We start from the raw sequence: 22,212 nt of genomic DNA on the forward strand, positions 1-22,212 counted from the left end.
CAAACCCACTGCCCTGGCAAACATCAGTCACCCCTCTAGCTGGGTGCCCTATGCCAGTAGTGTGGGCACAGGTGCATGAGCCCTGTGCCCCTACAGTACCCAGGGCCATTCCTGGGCACGTTAAATGCTGTGATGCTATTAAGAGTATATGGTGCTGGGAGGTTGTCATTACGAACTCCACAGCACCATAATGGCTACACTGAACACTGACAAGTTTGATATCAAACTTCTCAGCACATTAAACCCACACTCATGCCAGTGTGGGATTTAATGTAAAATGCACTACAGAGGGCATCTTAGAGATGCCCCCTGAAACCTAACCTAAAATCCACGTCTTGTCTGAGAGGCTGCCTAGGCTACCAAACAGCAGACGTGTTGCTGGACACCTGGGTAGAGAGCTCCCCACTCTCCTGGGCCTACAACAATGCACATCCAGGGACGAGGTGTCAAGCCTCCTCCCCCCAGGATGGGCAGGGGAAGCTTCAACGGCATTCCCCCTTTGTGAGCTTCTCCAGACTACTTGCTGTACTCAGCAACTGGCCCCCACCACTTCTGACCCCCACTCTTGCAGGAAGACTGGCAGGAAAACATACGTCAGAAAGGGGGGTGTGCCAGCCTGTGCCAACTCCACCCCTCAAGGGGGAGAGGTGAGGTGATGCACAACTCCAGGCTCCGGCCATCTTGAAGCTTGGGAGCCCTGCCCAATCCCCGCTAGGCTCCTGCCCTACCTCCCACAGGAAAGGAGCAGGCTAGGGGGTGTACCCACACCAGGAAGGTACCCAATGGTCCCTGCCCTTGCCCTACTTGTAACACCCCTAAATTTAGTATTCAGGGGCATCCTGAACCTTTTTCCACAGATTCAGATTCCGAAACAACAAAGAAGAACAAGGAACACTAAGACCTGCCATGCAGCTGCTAAAAAGAGGAAAACACCAACTGACTTGGCCCCAGCCCTACTGGCCTGTCGACCCTCGAACCTGCTCCCGCTAAACCCCAGTCTCCAGTGGTCACCAACCTCAAAAACCCCGGAGAACCTGACTGCCTTGTGACTGACTACCTGGGTCTCCCAAGAGCAGTGGTACTGCTCAAAGCAAGTCACAAGCCCTGGCATCAGCCTGGAACCGCGAACCCTGCACACTCTGCACCCGCCAAGCCTGGCCTGTGCCAGAGTGAATCAAGACACTGAGGACATACCCCTGGCGATGCTGATCTGGAATCCAGTTCCCAAAGACCCCCCTCGACGACCCAGACGACTAATGCAGCATCAGGACAAAGGACCCCTCTGACTGCGGCCAGCATGGGGTAAGATTAACTGATCTCAAAAGACACCCCTGCGTCCGGCGCTCCACGGCCCCATGTGCCCAACTCCTGGTGTCTACCAATCCTCCAAGATCCCAACTTACCCCTCGAAGTGTTGGTTGCCCCAGAAGATCCACCGTACCCGAGCCTGCAGCCTTTGTTCCCTTTTCAATATCCTCGTTGAATAACATTGAGCGCTCAACGGCTCAAAAGCACCCTGCACCCAGCAGCCCAGGTGCCCCTGGGAGTGCAATTTTTGTCCTATCCTACTTCCCCATTTGCCCTGAGCAAGTGACCAGGAGCCCAACTCCCACAGCCGTGTGTCCTGCTAGTCAGCAGCCACCAACCAAAGGCCTCTCATTGGATAACATTGACCCAACTACCTCTGCACCCAGCCGCCCCTGTGCCGCTGAGGGTGTACCAACTGTACCTACCTGACCCTGGGGGATCCCAGAGTCTATGCCAGGAACCTTAACTTCACCAGTGGAGTACTCACCTGAAAACCGATGACTCACTTTCCTGCCATAGGATAACATTGACTGGTTTGACTCGAAATTTCTTCTAAGTGTGAAGTTTTGAAACTTTAAAATATTCATCTAAAATCAGCCGAATAACGAATTTCGAATTACTCACCTGTGATCAGGAGAGAAGCCAGTACTGTACCTTGAAGCCCAGTACTGAACCGCAAAAGTCACAACCGTGTTTGCTAGTAATCTAAATTTCTGCCGTAGGAAACCATGGACTGGTTTTCTATGAAATTTCTTTGAAGTGTCTACCTTTGAAAAGTACTAATATTCCTTAAAAATCGTACCAACTACTGAAACGCAATTACTTACCTGTCTTAGGTAGAGACCCCAGTGCTGAACCTAGGAGCCCGTACTGGATTACAAAAGTAACGAGAGCCTACTTTACCTGTGCTTTGAATTTCCTTCCATTGGATAACATTGCTGGTTTTCACTGAAAAGTTTGTCTCACCTTTTGAAATACCTTTATATTCTTTAAAAATCATTGCAATAACTAAAACCTTTTTACTAAACTGTTTTCAGCTTAGGCCCCAGGACTGAATTTAGGATCCAGTCCTGAAGTTACAAAAGTAATCTATAAAGTAAATCAGCTGCATTTATGTAGAAAACCCCATTGAGCTCAATGTTAAATTGTGTTTAGAATTGTGTTGCCTACTTCAACCTTTGTATCTATTGTGTTCACAAAGTTTATTGCCTCTTTGCAAAGTAATTACATTAGAGTCCTCATATTGAGAAAAGTATATTTGGATACCTGTTGGTTCTAAAAATAAAACCACTATATCTTTGGATGTAAAAACAATTGGCCTAGAGTTCAGTTCTTGTGTGTGTGAAACCTTTAGCTGACTGAGTGGGTACAACAAATGCTTTACACTGTCCTCTGGTACTGCTTTACTGCTCCACCAAGCTACCACTTTGGAGAGTAAGGCCACACCTGGCTTTAACCTCTGTTTTACCTCTGGGGTATGTGGACTCTATACACACTGTACCTTATTCTGGTCCGGTATATATAGAGCCACTTTCTCACAGAATTACCCAAAAGAAAAAGAGCTGAACAAAAGTATCTGAGCTTACCCGTCAACAAGCATGCATACTTCAATTTCTGACCATTTTTTGCTAAATCCTAAAAGCCTCCTAGCAGGTCAAATAATCTCATTCAAGTCCCAAGACATTAACTCATATGTATAAACCTTACCAACAAGTCCTAGCAAATAAGTCACAAAGAAAGGATACAACTACTGTGTCGGAGGCAGCAGGATATAATTTTGCACCGGGAGACGTCAGTCCTGGACACATGATATTAGCACCACTAAGGACAAACTTAATAGCTCCTTTGTCAACTTGCTGATGTGGTAAAATAAATGGGACTGCGACAGAAGAACAAAAGAATAACATTAATGCAGGAGACAGATTGTCATTCAGAAATTAAATGCTGATCAAACACTATTAACATACAGTTAATTTATAAGATCATCTCCATGGCATAGCAATGCATTAATATGAACAGCTGACAGTGTTTGTAAACTAAGCATATTACTCATATTGAACATACATAATGACTTAAGAACATTTAATATATTCACTTCAAGAAGGCATTTGAAATGCTAGCATATAATCGTACTATAATTATTGAAGAGTTTTACAAACCAGAGATGTGTAAGGCACGTGCATTGTGCTTCAAGAGAAAACAGAAGTTGGGTAATTTCAGATAAAACAAAAATATAACAAATGCAGTGAAGTAACAAGCTATCCAACTGTTATATCCAATGGCTGTTACAACTGGTAGAGTGTCTGTCGACTCATTTTTGAGGAGCTGGTAACGTTGAGCTTGAACATTTGAGACTGCACGCACACACACACACTTTTGCCCTTCCCATCACCAAATGAGAAACTGGTGTACCTTTTAAGTCTGTGTATTGACACCCTTTTAGTACAGGGTTCCCCTGAACCAACCCTCCATTGCTTCCCTAGTAACATTCTAGATGAAAGCAAACACATAAAACACCTATTCCAAACCAAACAGCTATGTTGAAGCGAGGAAGGAAGTCCCCAAATAAAGTCTACAATAGCAGGAAAAAGGTCTCCCAGGACTAGAGTGGCTATGGGACTTTAGAATCAGCACTCTGATGAGATGGCAATATACCTTTGGCCAACAGGGGACAAAAGTATTGGCCCCTTCAAATAGTATTGGTCTTAGTCAACCAGACATTGATGAGGCTAGTAGCCATGTACAAGAAATGAAGAATGTTTAAATAGTAGTGGAGCCTCTGCATGGTTGCATTCTACCTTCATAAAAGGCAAAGAAATCTGGGCCGTGTGTCGCTCATATACAAATTACTGGTCCACAGCTTCCCGGACTCCTTCCATATGCTACTAGAGTGATGTGAGGACGACCTGTGGGGAATGGATGAGTGGGAGTATGCACGTAGGAGTCCCAGATAGGCTGCCATACACACTAGAGTTTGACTTGTACAGTTTAAATACCCACATTGCATATGCTGGACTTAACAGACTGACTCAAGCAGAGCACAGACAACCCGTCATGTTTACGATGTGGTGTGGTTTAGGGGTGAGAAAGGAGACTTACTTCATACTGTTTGGCACTGTGCAATGCTTCGCCCATACTGGAGTTCTAACGAGTCCTCTTTAGAACAGACCCTTGAGTGTCATCTAACTGTCAAGCCAAAGAAGGCACTCCTACAGATCATGGATGAGGAGGGATTAACAAAGGCTATGCCATGATTACGGAGACAAAGCCTGGTGATTGCAAAGAGACATGACATGCCAATGGCGGCAACCTACTGCTCCAGAGTTCGGACAGTGGCACGTTGAGATGTACCTGTGAAGCATACATCTAAAACTAATCGAAACAGGTGTGCCGTGGATGGCTGCGTAATTTGGAGGGAATGATGTAACAGAGTTCAGATGTTGATTCTCAGAAACAGAAAGGGGTTGGGGGCATTGTTGCCAGCGCCAAACGTTCAAGATATATCAGGTAAATGTATGCCTTGTATTTTTTGCATTATTGCATTTCCTCTGTGTTTGAAATGTGAAACCTTTGATAAAGAAAATACGTCAAGTTCGCATTTTCGAAAGCAGTCAAACATTGTCAAAAGCATTCCAATGCCAATTAGGAGATAGCTAACCAAACACTATCTAGCACTTACGATTACAAAGGCCAAGAAAGTTACAGGCACACTTTTTAGGTTCCTTTCCCCCTGAATATATGATGGATATGGCTGACCCAGTAGCTGACCCAGTAGCTGACCCAGTAGCAGCCAAGTTAGTCCTGCCAAATGATCTCCTGGGCCATCTCGTTCTCAAGTCAAGCCTAGCGCAGCACGGATGCGCTGCTCTAGGAAACTACCTTTTGGAATCACTCTGGCTTTTTTACATTCTTGTGAGTGTGAAAAGGCCTAGGGCTTTCGATTACGAGCAGCGGCACGCAGTGTGCCATCTGTTGCGTCAGATTTCACACAAGCGAGCGCGCACCGCTCTTGTTTTATGGTGCACCCTGCATGTTGGGTTCGATGAGGACATATGTCATTTGGCAATTTTTAACTTTATGTAGTGCCCGCAGTTTCTTCTGCACAATTGTTGCGTAACTTTTAGCTAAAGGATATAGGGTATAATGTGTGCAGATTATGATTTTCCCTATTTTTTACGCTTTTTATAGCGTGCATTAACTCTGCCTCTGTTTCCTGACACGCCATTTACTCAGAGTTCAGTTAGTATGATAGCAAGAAGACATTTCGGCAATGAATATAATTTTTAATAATTTTTTTAGTTGGGCACAATGGGGACAGGAAGAGCAGGTTATACGCCACGCATCATGTACATGTATTGTTCATGCACGACCCATGGTTTGACGATTCTTTTGGCTTGGTCGCACGGCTTGAAGATTTTGCCTTTTTAATTTTCTCCTGTTCGGACAGTGGTATTGTGTAATGTTTGGAATCCCTGGGATTTTCTGCACGCCTGCATTGTTGAGTGCTGCCCCGGAAATGCAGATCAAGCACAAAAATAGGACGGCGTGCAGCCTGCTGTAAACCTGTAACCGGCTGACATTGATAAACATTAGATCAGCATAACAGGCATTAATTTCCCAGCAGAGCGGCAGTCGCAGCCAAGACACAAACAGACGCGCATTTGACATGAATGAAGGGAATGACGCCTCAGTTATTCTTTCAAGCCTGTTTCGGGAAAGGCACATTTAGCCCGGTCTCTCATTCAGGGCTCTTAGGTGCTGCTTTCAAAGATCCCATGCAGAGGCTGGCAGCCTTGTGCATAAGGGCATTTGGGATCAGTTTAATCAGCACTATTTGTAGTTTCCTCTGCTGAGAATATGATGTATCAGAGTTGTTTTCTCGAAGAGCCACTTAAGTGCAGGTGGAAAGGTAAATCCCACCCACGCACTTTACAACACTGCCCTTGACTCATCTTTAGATATTACATTTTTAATATATAGGAAAACGTAAACACAGACATTACCTCTAAAGAAAATACATAATTACCTAGATACTAAAATGTGCTTCCCGTTTATTGATGAAATTTCGGTCCAAACGTGTATTCCTCTCAGTCATGTTTATATAATAATTTAATACCATAATGTACCCTGTCGCTGAGTAGTGCCAGTTTGGAGAACTGAAGGTCGGGGGGCCTTTACATGACCCCGGGATGACCTAATCTACATCCCTCGGGAAAGTGGGATTGGAACTCCCCTCTTTCCTGCTTTTACAGTTAAGCCTTCCAGACCTTTTCTTCCTCTAACTTGGAACATTTTGTGTGCGTGTTATATGTGGCGGATAACGTTTCTGGCCAATGGTGATTTCCTTTACACTCACTGGTTTAGTGTTGCTGATGTGCAAAGAAATATTTTCTTCTAAAGCAAAATGTCAGAGTATCGCTCGTCTGGTGTGAAATGTTCACCCAGACCTTGCTTGTTTGTTGCCCCCCTGTTCCTCCTGGTGATGGTTGCCGTAGTCAGTTGTTTATCATTGTAGAATTATAGCAAGTATCAAAATATGAGTTGGAAGAAAAGAAAATTAGTTGGTCGAGCACATGAGAGACCCCGGGGTCAGGAAGCTTAAGATTTTGGGCTGTGAAGTGTGTCAAATCTTTGCAATATTACATGATTATTAGCGGAAATTGATGTTGCTGCTCAATGAAAATGTGCATGGAAATGATAGAAGCTCAACTATCTGCAGGCCGGGTATGGCAGCATGCGTGCGCCAATTAGTGTTATTAAACTAGAAGAATGCACAGATTGTTTATTAATAGGGTTTGAATAAGATATTGTTCCTTATATTTTGGATCTCAGCAGGCCCAGGTCTTCAGTTGTGTAGTGGGCTGTGTGGTTGAGCTGCCAAGTGTTCATGGAGATTATTTTAATGTTTTCTGTAGCTCAGAACAGGTCAGCTTGTGCTTCTTGAAAGCACACACACACGTCTGTGCACGCTGCTAGTTCTGCTTAGTTGATTTGCATAGACATGGTGTAGGTTGTATTTAGGGCCACTATTCCAGGGCAGTAACTCGGAGTATAATTGTACAAGGGTAAACACACGCTCGGATTTAAGTGTCTTCTGTATTCTTAACTTTTTTCAAATGCGTTAAAGTGTCAACAACTCTACCTGTTAATGCTACTACGAAAGCGTATGGCATTTTTTATGGATTCTCCAAAATGTATATACAAGTTAATTCATTTGAATGCATCATTTTAAGAAATGAGAATCGTTCGGCATGTTTTAACATTTTTGATAATGAGAGTTGATATATATATATATATTTTTTTTTTTAAGCGCACTAGAATTATAGTGCTAAATAAATAATTAGTGGTTTGCTTTACACTAAACCTCGGTTTCACTGCTGTTGAACCAACAAATTACCAAATCGGACTTTAGTAAAGTGCATTTTGCATTATAATGGACTGCTAAATGAAGACAATATCTTATGTTCACTTCCTAATCAAGGCAAGTCAAGTCAATGCCACTTCGATTATTTAAAATCATACAAAGTACACACACACATAAAAAATTCCATTCATTATACTCTGTACAAACATCATAAATTTTTTTTTTTTAAATCGTCATTAACAGTGTATTAAAAATTTATCAGAGGGCATACTTTAAGACCATGAGGTAGATGAAATTGTGGAGAAGAAGTAGCTTATCCTCAATAGAGATTCAGTAGGAGTGATCCGGAGCACAAAATATCCATACCAGCAACATTATTTATACATCTTAACTTCTTTGCACGAATAGCAGCAACCAAATAACTAGCCACATAAAAAATTAACCAGGGAGTATCAAGCAACTGTAAATATAATAAAGCAGGCCTCGCCTGGGCAATCCCTGAACACCTTAACAGGAGTTTTAAAAATTTTGACCTGCTCTCGTAATAATATCCGCAAAAGAAAGTAAAGTGCATTGTATCCTGTATAGACATATCATCGCATTTACAAAGTGCTGTATCCTCAGGCTTACTCCACCCTTCAAACACTCCCAAAACATAATGCAATAAATTAAACCTAAATTTTGTCAATAAAATGCGGTGGAAAGGCCTTGTAACAATCTGTAAATACGGCTCTATCGATGGTGTCTTGGACAGTACATAATAACAAGAGGTTTTTTTAAGCTCAATCGCCTCCCTCTCCATGGCTCTACGGGCCAATAAATTTTTCCTCACCCAAACGTTGTCCCCTTTTACAATAGAGGCCGGGTTTTCAAATAGCTCAGGTCGCCCCAGTTGCCTCAGCTCATGGCAAACGTAGGATAACCACTGGATTTCCTTAACATCGTCAAGTTTAACACACTTCCTAATCATTAATAAAAAGCACTAGAAGTAATTCACATATGCCACATGTGAGAACAGGAAAAGTAGAAGAAAAACGAATCATGAGAAATTAGGTTTCCCGTTAACTTGCACTGGGGTGAAAGTAAGTGTTCCGCATTAGGTAGGAGTATTTGCATGTATGTGATGCTAGAATATAACAAGCATTGGCAGCCAATAGGATTCGCCTTTGGGAAGTTATAAGTGGTTAGCCATGCAGCAGTTGATCTTGTTGCACCAAGGATATTGTGTTGGATAACTAAACACTTTTAAGGTCCCAACTGCGAGACCTACTGGATATGCCAATTCTTGTTTATTTTTGTTCCTCAAGTCCTATAACAAACCCAGTAGAACCGATTGACCTCCTCCTCCAGCACAAGTGGCTTACCATGTGGAATATGTAGAGAAAGCCATTCTGGACTCGACACACATCAAGGGATGAGTTTATTACCTAGCAGACTGGAAAGGATATGGCCCAGAGGATAAGTCGTGGGAGCCAGATGTGCATGTCCATGCTCCATGTTAGGTTCACCTAGTCTGCTCTAGTCACTCAGACAAAGCTCAGCGAGCTAGGTGGCCTTGAAGGGGATTTTAGGGGGTCAGGATATGGGGAAAAAACGGTCATGAATTGTCACAGAGGCTCACCCCCACTCACTGATAGTTCTGGGACAGGATGTTGCTCGCGCTCTGTGAGAGAAATCACTTTACCCAGCATTTTGGCTGTCAGGTGTGCTGCCAAGATCCCCCCCGCCCCCAAAAATCAGCTGAGTCAATTTTGTCACCATGTGGCCCCCCCAAAAGCTGTGACCATATGCCCCCTATGGGTGGCAGACTACAGAAGGATGCAAGGATCCCGCAGTCTATAAAAGAAACCCCTAGTGAGTGTCCAGGTGCCTGGCTTTCCTCCCTGTTGATGACGGAGAGCCTCTGTCGGGGGACTGCTCTTCACCTTTGTTTTTGTCTCTCCAGTCAAGATTATATTGAAGCCAGACAACAATAAAATCATCCCATACGTTTTCTGTTTGCTTCGCTTTTATAAATTTGTTCAGTGACTTCACCTCAAAGACTTTCATTGAATCCTTGGAATTGTTCAAACTCTCCCAGTGAGGTCTTGGGATGCTCCAGGTTTGTGATATCTAGGGTGAGCTCGATATAACATGTTTGCATGGGATGGGGGGAGGGCGGGGGGAGACTTCGGCTGGGACCTTGTACTGTCCCCTGCACCGACATACCGACATTCTATCATGCCCTCAAAGTCGCACTGCAACAATTGTCTCTTAGGCCACCATAATGTTACATGCAGATCCAGGGTGTCTGATCAGGGTCTCAATTTGTGGAACATTAACAAATGCCACTGAACATCGGAACAAGACCAGTCTCATGACGATTCTTTTGGCTCTAACCAGATAAAGTTACTGTGTCGTTACCATGTTCAATTTTTGCCATAGTGCACCAGTTACTAGAGTGACTATTGTGCACATTTCTTTTCCTGTAGAATGTTACCATTCATGTAAACAAAAAAAGATGGATATTTTAACCTCATGCGTGCTAGCGGAATTCCGCTAACACGCTGAGATTTTTTAAATCGCATGTTACGTGACGAGCTGGGCTCGTCATCAGCGTGCAAGGAGGCTACGCCATGACGAGCCCAGCTCGTCATCAGCGTGGAAGGGGTTAAACTGATATAACAGCAGAGAGGAACAGTAGTGGTATGTTCTGTTTAGGGAAAATAAACTTCTCAGATATTCCTATTTCCTCCTCACCCCTCTTCGACATTAGGGACAAGTGCAGTCTTGGATGGGTTTGGCACCATTGATTAGAAAGTAGACTGGTGGGTTCCGCAATCGTCCTGCAACAACCTTTAGCGCTACAGTTTATAACTAACTAAAAATTCCCCTCCCTTGATGACTCAGGTGCAGGAAACGAGAGGATCTCTCCTGGTCAGCATGAATAGAACAACTGAGTCCCTGGGCCTCAGTGCTAGGTAGGCTTACGAGGATGTTTCCTGAGGCCAAATTAGTCTTCTTCCCTGGATAAAGCACAATTACTCAGACAAATGATTACATTCAGTTGTAACAAAAAAAACACCTTTAATGTTGTCACGTTTTGGTCACCATCTTGGAGCGAATGCCTCTCAAATCAAGATCTTTCTCCAGGATACTTTAAGGTTCACAATTGAATTTAAGCACAATATGGATTAACCTAAGTTTTGTCAGAGAATTTCTGGAGTTCTATTATGATCTACTTTTCAGCACTTTGAGTGTTTTTGTAAAACCTTCCAGGTTCTTGCCGAATTTGAGAATCCAAGTCTGATATTTGGTAGTTGCTTTTGTTCCGAGAACTGAGGGAATTTTTCACCAATCCATGGCAAGACCTCATCCCTTTTGTGTTTAAGGTGTGCTTATCTAGAGCATGTACAGCTCAGATAAGCCCAGGGAGCAAAAAGCATCTCTCATTAGCCCATCAGTAGTATTTTAGGGTTGTTTTGTTTAATTAGGCTACAAACTTTCAAACTTTAGGCTCAGCCACAATAGCTTTTTTTTAACTGATAGCAATACACAGGTTTATGCTAAACCAAGAAGTTGATCTATTGGGGGGCGTGGCCAACTGCCAGGAGTAATGGCCGCACACTAGCGCGGCTCCGGTGCCGACCGGCCTAGCCCATGCTTCAGCCTGACACTAATCCGGCACTTAAAACCACACACCGTGAGGGGAAGGCGGGCAGCACTGGGAGACAAAATCTCGGGGTTTAAACTCTGTTCTAGATCGACCATTGAGACTCAAGAAGTGAGTGGCCATATCGGCCCTAGCAGCAGCGGTGTGGAGTGCTTTGGTTGCCCGGCCCACGAGTGACGAAGACCAGGCTGGTGGAGGAGAGCCCAGGAGTGTTTCACGTGTGGTACGCACCCTTGTGAATGCCTGTGACCCCACAGGGACGAGCACTGGCGGAGATAGCTCACTACAGTGACAAAAAGCTGACAAATAAAGCAGCCAATCCAACTCGTACGTGCCAGCACAAGGGGAGGGAACAGTGGACGAGTGCAGTGACTCTTCAAGTGATTACAGCGGCCCAGGAGGCACGACATACTGAGTTGCTTGAGGGCGGCAGCTCTTGGACAGTTCATCACCCGCAATTAAAAAAGGTGTGCGATACAGATATGGCGCCCTGAACAGAGTCGTGCTACAGTACTGTGCCTGTGACTCATTACAGTGTGAGGGTCAGGCCAAACACGGCTTTAAGTGATATTACAGACCTAGCATTTCACAGGCTGCTTTGCTCAACAAGGGTCATATCAGATCCGAAGGGCCGCACCAGACGATGACATTCTCGCTGCCCTATCGATTGCAATTAATTAATGATAAAGGACAAGACCAAGAAACTGAAACTTCAATACACAGCAGAAATAACTTCAACACTGGTGGATGCCACACACCGGAGGTAGCATACCCATTTCATCACTGAAGGGCTAAATAACAGGGCCCCCAGTGATAAAGGCAAATCGGAGTCACGACCCATATTACGACGACAAAGGAATCTACATAGGTGGGATATAACCCGGCAGCAAATCAGAAGAGAGTAGGCACAGGGCCAATGCAACCGAAGAACATAATCTAATATATTACCGAACTTGGTGAAAGGGGAAAACAGACAGGCCGCGTGATTCAATTCATGGTAGTCAGCAGAGAGTACCCCTCCATATGGAGTTAGTGGACCTAAACCGACAATGGCACTAATAAAGGGGGTCGTGGCTCACAGCAACCAAAGATATATACTCATGTCACAAGGGGACTCATCCAGCGCAAGCAACGACCAAGAAAACAGAGTGGGACTAAGGGATCAGGATTCCCCCACGCTACAAGATATCATGGCAGCAATCAACTGAGCCCGCACCTCCCAAAGGAGAACGTATAAATTTGGTCGCCGCTGATATCTCCTTGCTCAGAGCAGACCTCAGAAAAATGGACTCCAGAGTGCTGGAAGTAGAAGACTGTACCAAGGGCCTTGTGGCTGACACGGCTGCACTCAAGAAACAAGTCTCAGAACTACAAAGTCGCACCCAACTACTCTCACTGCAACTTGACAATTACGAGAGGCGCTCAAGACGGAATAATGTTCGCATCCTAGGAGTGCCAGAAAGGGCGGAGGGTCCATCAACACACCTGTTCATCGAAGACCTAGTATTGAATCACTTACAACCCAAACTCCTCTTAAACTATTTCACCATCGAGCGTGTCCATCGTATACCGGGGGAAAGGTCCAAACCAGAGGCTCCTCCCGTACCAATTCTGGCAAGGGTTTGCAATTTCAGCAAGACGCTATCCTCCTCTTAAATATAAAAATAGCACTATCTCTATTCCCGGATTTTACTGCTAAAGTGCAGAAGCAGAGACGCTCCTTTCTGGAGGTAAAAAAAGACCTTAGGGCACAAGTGATCAGGTACGCTATGCTGTGTCTGGCAAAACCACCAGTGGAAGCGGAGGGGAAAAGCTGGTTCTTCGTGGAGCTGGAGGAGGCCCAAGACTGGCTGGGTGGTTGGCGACGAGTTGGCCACAAGGAAGTTCAGACCGACGGGAGAGACGTGGGACTAAGCAGCAACAGCAGCATGATCTAGTGCAGGACGGAGGGAGACCAACACGTCGCGGGAGGATCCTGATTGGCTCAAAGACTGGCAACAAGACTGATGCCATGATCACCCAAATGTAGGAATTTCTGAGACTTGGCTCACAAGTGCCAGGAACTGTGAGACGAAAGGGGCGCAGGAGAAATTAAGGTGAAGGCTATGGTTGCAGTGCCAAGCCCCTTAAAAACTGATGGTGATTTACAGCAATAAGAAATGAGAAAGACTACGAGTGCCAAAACTGTAGTGGAGTACGTTGTTGATACGTGTGAGGAAGTGCATACGGTCAGATCGTTTAAGGAGGAGGCGGGGGGAAGTTGAGCCACGGCTCCACAACTAGGGATGGAGGGCGAGGTGCACTCGGTGTAGTTGGGGATGCGGGCCATTGGACTCCGTTAAGCAAGGTGGGAGAAGGGGGGTATTGGGAGAAAGGGGGTTTCTCGTTTAGGTTGTTTTATGAGCACACAAGAAAATAGTAGTTACTCATCACAGATGGGGCCAAGCACATATGGACACCTTTGCAGTCAGCCACCACCCAAAGACAGAAGATAGTTATACATATGTCCCAACCACATCAAGACCATACCGAAACCATAACGGGCTGGGGCAAGAAAGATGAGGCATATATCACAATAAAATCCAGCACACGTCACACTCTCACGACTATGGCTGACAAGGTAGGCAGAGACTTGAAGTTCCTAACATGGAACGTGAACGGCCTGGGGGATAAACTTAAAAGAGGGGTGATCCTCCAATACCTAAAGCGATACGCACCTTCATACAGGAAACACACTTGGTGGGTAGTACATGCAAGGCATTAAATAGGTGGGGCTACAGACTTGTAACATGCCGGATTCACGACTAGCTCCAGTGAGACGGGTATACATCTCTGCAAGACCTGCCCCTATGTGTTCAACAACACATGGCAAGACTATCAGGGCTGATTCACAGCAGCGACTGGAACATGGGAAGAGAAACCATTAAATGTGTTATCAATATATGTTCCCATTTGTACAGCAAATCATATTGCAGGACCGTAGCAGGTTCATACTGGACCGCCCTGTTGGCGCTCTAGTGATCGGCGGTGATTTTAATCTGGCACTGCATGGGATGAGGGACCGGATGCCTCCACGCAGCGATCCCAGTACTGGGTCTAAAATAGATAGCTTCCTCTCATCCTGGGGCCTATTTGACATCTGGCGACAGCTCCACCCAACCACCAGTCAGTCAATTCACATTTCATTCTGGAGCACACAACACCCAGTCCTGCATAGACTATATGCTCACACATGCAGCATACAGTCATCACTTCTCGGAAGCCTGCTGTCTTGCAAGAGGCATTTCATACCACTCCCCAGTATTGACCAAGATGCATAGGGGGTTTAGACCTCCACAAACTACCCTTACAATTAATCCACATACTAAGACTAATTTACTGCATAATATAGAATTATACTTTCTTGAGAACATAGGTTCAGTGGGGTTGTCTCAGATCCTCTGGGGCGCTTTTGGTGCAGTCATAAAAAGGACATGCGTTGGCATTAATGGTGGGACATAAAGAACTGACAAAGCTAATAGAGGAATTGGAGAGGGAAGTTTTGGTCGACTAGGCTAAACTCGCCCAAGCTACCGATGATGCGGCACAACAAGCGCCAGCTCACCGAAACAGCTAGACCCAGACAAAAGGCTATATACCATAGAATCTAGGAGCATGGCGAAAGAAGTGGCAAACTACTTGCATGGCTTGAAAGAAAGAACAGGCGAGTAGATGGGTCCACCAGCTTAGGGGGTCCGCAAGAGCGGATATAATCCATCCACAAGACATAGCGGAAAAATTTGCTACCAATTTTGAAACAACTGCAACTCCGACAGACAGTCGTAACCTACTAGCCACTATCCAGGTCCTGGTATCCCACCGGGAGATCACGACTCCCTGGAGAGTGACCACCCAATAGAAGAATTACAGCTAGCAATCCGAGATACACGCTCAGGCAAAGCAATGGGACCAAATGGTCTCCTGATCGAGTAAGTTGGCAACGACCAAATTAGCTCCCCACCTGCAACAAATGTACCTAGAGAGTTATGAAAATGTTCTATTACCTGCCGAAATCCGTCTTGCGTTGATTGTGGTGATACATAAGCAGGGTAAACCTACAAACGCCTGTGGGGCAAACAGGTCCATCTCTCTCCTGACGGCTGAAGCCAAAATACTTGCAAAGGTATTGGCGAATAGACTTATCCTCCTGATCAATAAATTAGTGCAGGCGGGATTCAAGTCTGGACGCAATAGGGCCTCGAACCTACGGCGCCTATGTAGCTCCCGGGGTCTGAAAAACACAACAAGAGAGGAGGCGGCCCTGTTGTCATTGGATGCAAAGATGGCCTTTGATATCATTGAGTGGCCATACCTCTTCGCATTGTTGGAGAGAGTGGGGTTTGGACCAAAATGTATACAATGGATCATACTATTGTATAATGATCCAATTGCACAAGTGGTCATTAATGGCCACTCAACACGTAGGTTCTGACCGTGTAGAGGAACCAGACATGGGTGCCCTCTTTCGCCACTGATTTTCGCACTGGTATTGGATTTCTGGACGTTTGGGTTAGGGGAGACCATTTGATACAGGGATTAAAATGGACAGACCAACACGAGGACAGAATATACATCTATGCAGATATTTTGCTATACATGGCATCCCTGCGTCCTCAATTCACCGCTTCCTGTACATCTTTCGTATATTCGGCAATCATTTGGGCTATACGATCAATTGGTCCCAATCACAATTGTTCCTGATAAAGGGCCCTAATCCCAGATTGCCGAAAGATTACAACATCCCCATGGTCGAATATGGAATCCACTACTTGGGGATATACATAACCACAGATCCTATTAAATTCAATGAAGCCAATTTACAAGGCCCCTTGATACGCCTACGAACTGACGTTAAACACTGGCGTGGCCTTCCACAGACTCTGCTAGGATGAGCAGCACAATTTAAAATGCTAGCGCTACACCGCTTCTTATATGCACTATAAAATACCCCATTTAAGATCCCTACTTTTCAGACATTGACAACGTGGTCCGCACCCTATTATGGGACGGGCGGGCATCACGTATTGCATTGCAGAAGTTAATGGCTGGGTGGTACGATGGTGGGATTGCACTCCCCGATCTTCGGCGGTACTACTGGGCGTCACAACTTGTAGTGATTAACATATGTGTATATAGCGCCCAAGACGAGCTAAGCACCTGTACTGACCTATGGTTGATGGGACGGGGGGAGTGGGGGGATACCGTGGAGCCCTATACACAAACTCCAAAAAGTTAGGCCTAACGGGACCTACGGGCAGAACAATAGAAACCTGGCACGAAGCCAACAAGAAATTAGGCTGGGACAAAAGAAATCACGCGCAGGGGGCGGAGCTAGCCAGCGTCGATGTCGGACGCGTGAGCTCTCGGCTCCTCACCTAAGCCCTGATAATATCCTGTTAAATCATCCTGAAAAGTGCCTGTTTTACTGTGTGCTGGGACTCTGCGCCCCCCAGTGCCACCGGACCCGACTGAAGGACCGGCGGACCCGAGCGAGCTCTCCCCTCCGAGAAATCAACGCTCAGATCTGCGACGCGGAGAGACGGCGGACCAGGCCTGAAGCAGCGGGCTGTCCTGTGTCACGGGCCGAGCGACGTCACCCGACGTGCGGCCCCGATCACTGAAGGAGACGGGGTGCTCCGCGCTTGGCAGCGCGAGAAAACACTTTGCTTACGGGGCGTCCCCCTGCTCTCCCCCGGCACCCCGCAGAGAACGAATCGGCAGAGGCACCGCGGCGGTGCACCGGCAATCCAGCGCGGAGCGCAGGCACTCTGAGACGGCCACGGACTTGGGCAGACCCTGAACCACACGGAGGCCACCGCGTTTCAGCGCTTATACTGGAAGGTACTGTCAGCGGCGGGGCAGGGGGACTAAGACCACTCAGCGAGGTGCAGGGGCTTGACCAGAACGCTCGACAGCGACGAACCTTTCCCTAAGGAAGCCATCTTGGCTCATTTGCTCCTCTTGCCCAAGCCAGGCCTAGGGTTGCGGAGTATAGGCGGCTGGGGCACCACCCCTGCGACACTACCTGTCCTGGGGCGTAGAGGTCCCCTCCGAAGTCGTGTCGCACTGCGTACAGAAGGAATCATGGGGAAGAATGATTCCACCCAGGCGAAGCTCTCATTTGACCGACGCAAGCCGAAGGGGACCGAGGTGCCAGCTCCGGAAACTTCCCCTAAAGGACCAGCGACAGCGTCCCCGGCTCCTACAGAGCTCCGAGAGTTGTTGGCTGCTATGGAAAAAGGAATCCAAAACAGCATTGAGGCGGTAGGCTCCAAGATTGACGCTTTGTCGTACCGCATGGACCGCATGTCGGAACGAGTAGACAAACATGCGGAGCGCCTGGATATGGCGGAACGCCGCCTCACGGAAGCAGAGGAAGCACAAACCGAATGAGACAAGGATAGGAAGCAATTTGGCAGACTGCTGCAGGTCATCCGTGACAAAGCTGAGGATTTAGAAGCACGCTCCCGCAGATCGAACATTCGTATAACGGGTGTGGCGGAATCGACTCGGACTGGCACGATGGAACTCTATGTCGAGAACATGTTGAAAGTACTGCTTGGGGAGGAGGCTTTCTCCCCGATGTTCATCGTGGAGCGTGCGCACCGCACGCTGGGCCCTCAACCACAGCCTGGCGCGCCTCCCCGTCCCATCATCGCGAAACTCCTGAATTACCGAGACAGAGACACAGCTTTGCGCTTGGCTAGGGAAAAGGGTAAGCTTCAAATGGAAGGTATGAACATTTCCCTATACCCAGACTTTACAGCCACAGTACAGGAGGAGCGCCGGCAGTTTGCACCACATAAAAAGCAGCTCCGCGAGCTAGGACTCGATTACGCGATGCTTTACCCTGCCAAGCTAAGGATCAATACAGGTGGGAAATTGTACTTCTTCACGGATCCCAAAGAACTGCAAAAATCCCTGAAGGTGTGGACTCGGGAGCGCAAGGAGCATCGACAACACCAGAGTGAAGACACAGGATCGGCGACGAACATGGATGATCAGGATTAGGGGGACACTACCGGAATGTATCACCCTCCCTACAGAGGATGAGCCTTGACTCCCCGCCGTGACTGCGCTACACCTCCCCCAATGGGGGCAGTAAGTCCAGTAAACTTGGGAACTGTGGATGGTGGGGTGGGGGAGGCGACAGCAATGCACAGTGTCCTCCTTGCATGGGCTCTGGGGGGGGCAGAGCGGGGCACCGCTGTGGAATGACGCTGGAGCACGGGTTCGGGGGGCGCTGGGGAGGGGGAGGGGGAGGAGGGGATCCCCCCCCCCCTTGTTTTCTCCACAGATGCATTTCGTTATGGGCACTGAATTGGACTTGGTGCTGAACTGAGGTACCGAAATGGTAATACACTTTGTGACCGTTGTTGGTTCTGCACAGTTTTGGCGCGCTTTGCCCCAGTGCTTTTGGTTGTGACACTCCCCAGGGAGTTGGGTTTCGCACTACCTAACAGACTAAGGTTTTTTGGGTTGGTGGGGATTATTGTGGGGACCAGTCTGGCCGGGTTGGGGGTGGTCGGCTGTGGGTGGGTGAGGGATGGGGAACAAGGATTGGTTAGGGGGGATTTTTTACGTTGGAATGTTGAAGAACCCGAGGTTTGCTACGAATGACTGGATTTATGGAAATGTCAATGTATGGAGTGGCTGGCGAGCCACAAATAGTAATTGTACCCTACAGTGTTGTGCTCTCTCTGCCCCTGAACACAAAGTGGTCTGTATAATGTTGCAATGTCTAGCGCTGTAATGTCTGCTCATACACAGGCCCACCACATGCTCAAACTCATGACCTGGAATGTGCGGGGATTAAATGACCATCGCAAGCTGAGAAAGGTCCTTAGCTACCTCCTCAGACATCAGGTAGACTTGGCTTTGCTGCAGGAAACCCACCTGCCTGCCAACAGCAGGATGTTACAAACCAGGGGGTTGGCGGGTAATATCGTGGCAGCGGGTTTCACTACACACGCCCGTGGGGTGCTTACTTGGGCTAACCCCTCCTCGAGATTGAAGTTGACCCCGGTTCATGTGGACTTGGAGGGTAGGTATGTCCTTGCTAGATGTGTGGGAAGAGGATTGGATATATTGTTAGTGAATGTCTATGGCCCCAATTATGATGATCCGGAATTCTACACGACCCTGTCTGCTAAATGCAGACCACACGCCCAGTCTAAGATGTTGTGGGGGGGGGGGGTGGACTTCAACTTCGTGTTTGACCCCGCGAAAGACCGCTCCGCGGGCCCAACTCGGAGACCGGTTGCATCTGCTGTCTATATGAAAGCGGAGATGACCAAATTGGACCTAGTTGATGTCTGGAGGGACAAACACCCCCTGCAGAGAGGCTTCACACACTACTCTGCTTACCACAACATACATACTAGGATAGACTACTGGCTAGCCTCCCATCGGGTCCTGGGTGGTATTTGCTCTTGTGAGGTTCTGCCGCGCACACTCTCTGACCACTCCCCCATACTGGTTCGACTGTCCACTGACAGAAAGGGGATTCCTCCCCATACCTGGCGATTCCCCCCCTTTGCGCTGCTGGACGACGCCTTCCGTGGGGATCTGACGGAAGACATAGAACATTACTTTGCTACCAATATCAACTCGGTTGACGATTTCTTCACGGTCTGGGAGGCCTTCAAAGTGTTCATTAGAGGAATGGCCATGTCCAAACACTCTAGCGTGTTACGCGCCATTAGGAGAGACCTTTCCACCTTAGAAACAAAATTGGCGTAATTAGAGAACCGTAGAATTGTGGCCCCCTAGTAGTGATGATGGTCCGGCGCTGTCGCAATTGCTGTCGGAATACAACACGCTTGCGGACAGAGAAGTTCTCTTCATGGGAAAATACGCCACAGCCCGGGCATATGGTGAGGGGGAGAGGCCAGGGGCGCTATTAGCTCGTATGGTCAAGAGCTCCCGGAGACCCTTAGTGATTGAAGAACTGTAGACCCCGGAGTGTGATAGGATTACGGAGGAAGATCAAATGCTGGAGACCTTTAGGCGCTATTACACAGAACTCTACCGATCCAAGGCAGGGGGCGCGGAAAACGAGATAGATGACTACCTAGATCACATTTCCATGCCATTCCTCAAGAATTCGGATAGGGAATTTCTGATGGCCCCAATACACGAAGACGAGATTTTAGAGGCCCTGGGGAGCATGAAGTCGGGTAGCGCTCCGGGCTCCGACGGCCTTACGGTGGGCTTTTACAAAGCCTTTAAAGATCTTCTACTCCCACAACTAATAACCCTCTTTGACACTATTTGCGAGGATGGTGAGATGCCACTCTCCATGCGGGAGGCTTTGCTGATAACTATCCCCAAGCCGGGGAAGCCCCCGGATCTCTGCAGCTCGTACAGACCGCTCAGCCTACTGAACGTAGATGCAAAACTGTATGCCAAAGTGCTGGCCAACCGACTGGCCTTATTGGTCCCTGAGCTGGTTGCCCCGGAGCAAGCTGGCTTCGTCCCTAGCAGGAACTTAACCTATAACATCCGCACAGTGCTAGGCACGATGCAGCATGTCAAACAGGAGAACCGCGCGCTGGCGATTTTTCTGGACATGGAAAAGGCGTTCGACTCTGTCGAATGGCCGTTCATGATCAGAGTGCTGCGGAAACTGGGCCTGGGCGAACCGTTCTTGCAGAGGATAGGGGCACTGTACCATCACCCCTCGGCCCGTCTACGACTGGGAGATAGGGTATCGGAGCCGATACACATCAGTAGAGGAACACGGCAGGGTTGTCCCCTGTCGCCCCTGCTCTATGAAATAAAAAAAAAGAAATCACACTGGCAACCCCATTATGGGAGCCAGAGTGGTTGGGCCACCTGAGCACCTGCCCCGGCCGGGTTTGACATTTGGAACCGGATTGGCATTTCATCGGTGAAGGATATGTGGACCAATAAAGGTATCACATTTGTCAACCTTCAGAAAGACTATCAACTGGCACAATCTGAAAGCGGTGATGCCCAGGGATAGCCAAATACCGTAATCATCTCCGCTTGAAGATAGATTACCGTTAAACCCAATGCCTAAGAACGCCATTTCACTAACATATAAAAAAACTGATTAATAACTGACCGGACTCTCTGATAAGACTTAGACAAAAATGGGCAGCAGACTAGGGGAGTTAGAGGACGATGATTGGTAAGAGGCCTTTGCTTCCCCTAGGGAAATTGCCATCCCTATGAGGCTGAGACTGCTCCAACTTAAGACCATACACCGAATTTACCTAGCTGCAAATGTCCTGGTAAAGATGGGAAAATGATCTGACTCCCAATGCCTTCGCCGATGTGACTTATCGGGGACCTTCTTCCACACAATATGGGAGTGCCCAGTCATTTAAAGATACTGGAACGCGGTCACAAGACAAATGGAAGACGTAGGTGGGAAAAAAACTGCACTCATCTCCGAAACTTTGCCTATTAAACATATGGGAGGCAACGGACTTAACCCATAACAATCATGGGTCTCACTAGGGTGGGCCCATGCGAAGCGTAATACTGCTAAAAAAAGGGGAGTTGGGGAACCACCACTACTTAAGGGGTGGGTGGGGGACATGGACAGGGCCATGGTCGCAGAGAGGGAGGTTTTCAAAAATAGAGGGTGCCCTAAAAAGTGGGATCGAAAATGGACCAGATGGAATACAGAGGTGGGATATGCCTGTCCCCTACAACTGCAAATTGTCTGCGGGTGGATGAGATTCAAGACCTACCAAGCGAAGAGGGTTAGAGAAATAAGGATTGTATACACACAAATTACTATGTAGCCTATCCACTGTAACTATTGTGCTTAATCGTGGTCACCTGACAACTTATTGTACTGTGCCATTGTTTTGTT

General features: G+C 47.3%; 1 protein-coding gene across 1 annotated transcript in view; it reads right to left on the reverse strand.

Moving 5' to 3' along the window:
- Positions 1-22,212, reverse strand: part of MCTS1 (MCTS1 re-initiation and release factor) — a 112,284-nt gene that overhangs the window by 40,808 nt on the left and 49,264 nt on the right. The window contains exon 4 of the mRNA XM_086918514.1: positions 3,054-3,187. Within this exon, the coding sequence (XP_086774640.1) occupies positions 3,054-3,187 (134 nt within the window). The remainder of the gene's footprint in view (positions 1-3,053; positions 3,188-22,212) is intronic.

Source organism: Lissotriton vulgaris, chromosome 4_1 (assembly GCF_964263255.1).
Source record: "Lissotriton vulgaris chromosome 4_1, aLisVul1.2, whole genome shotgun sequence".
Taxonomy (NCBI): Eukaryota; Metazoa; Chordata; class Amphibia; order Caudata; family Salamandridae; genus Lissotriton; species Lissotriton vulgaris.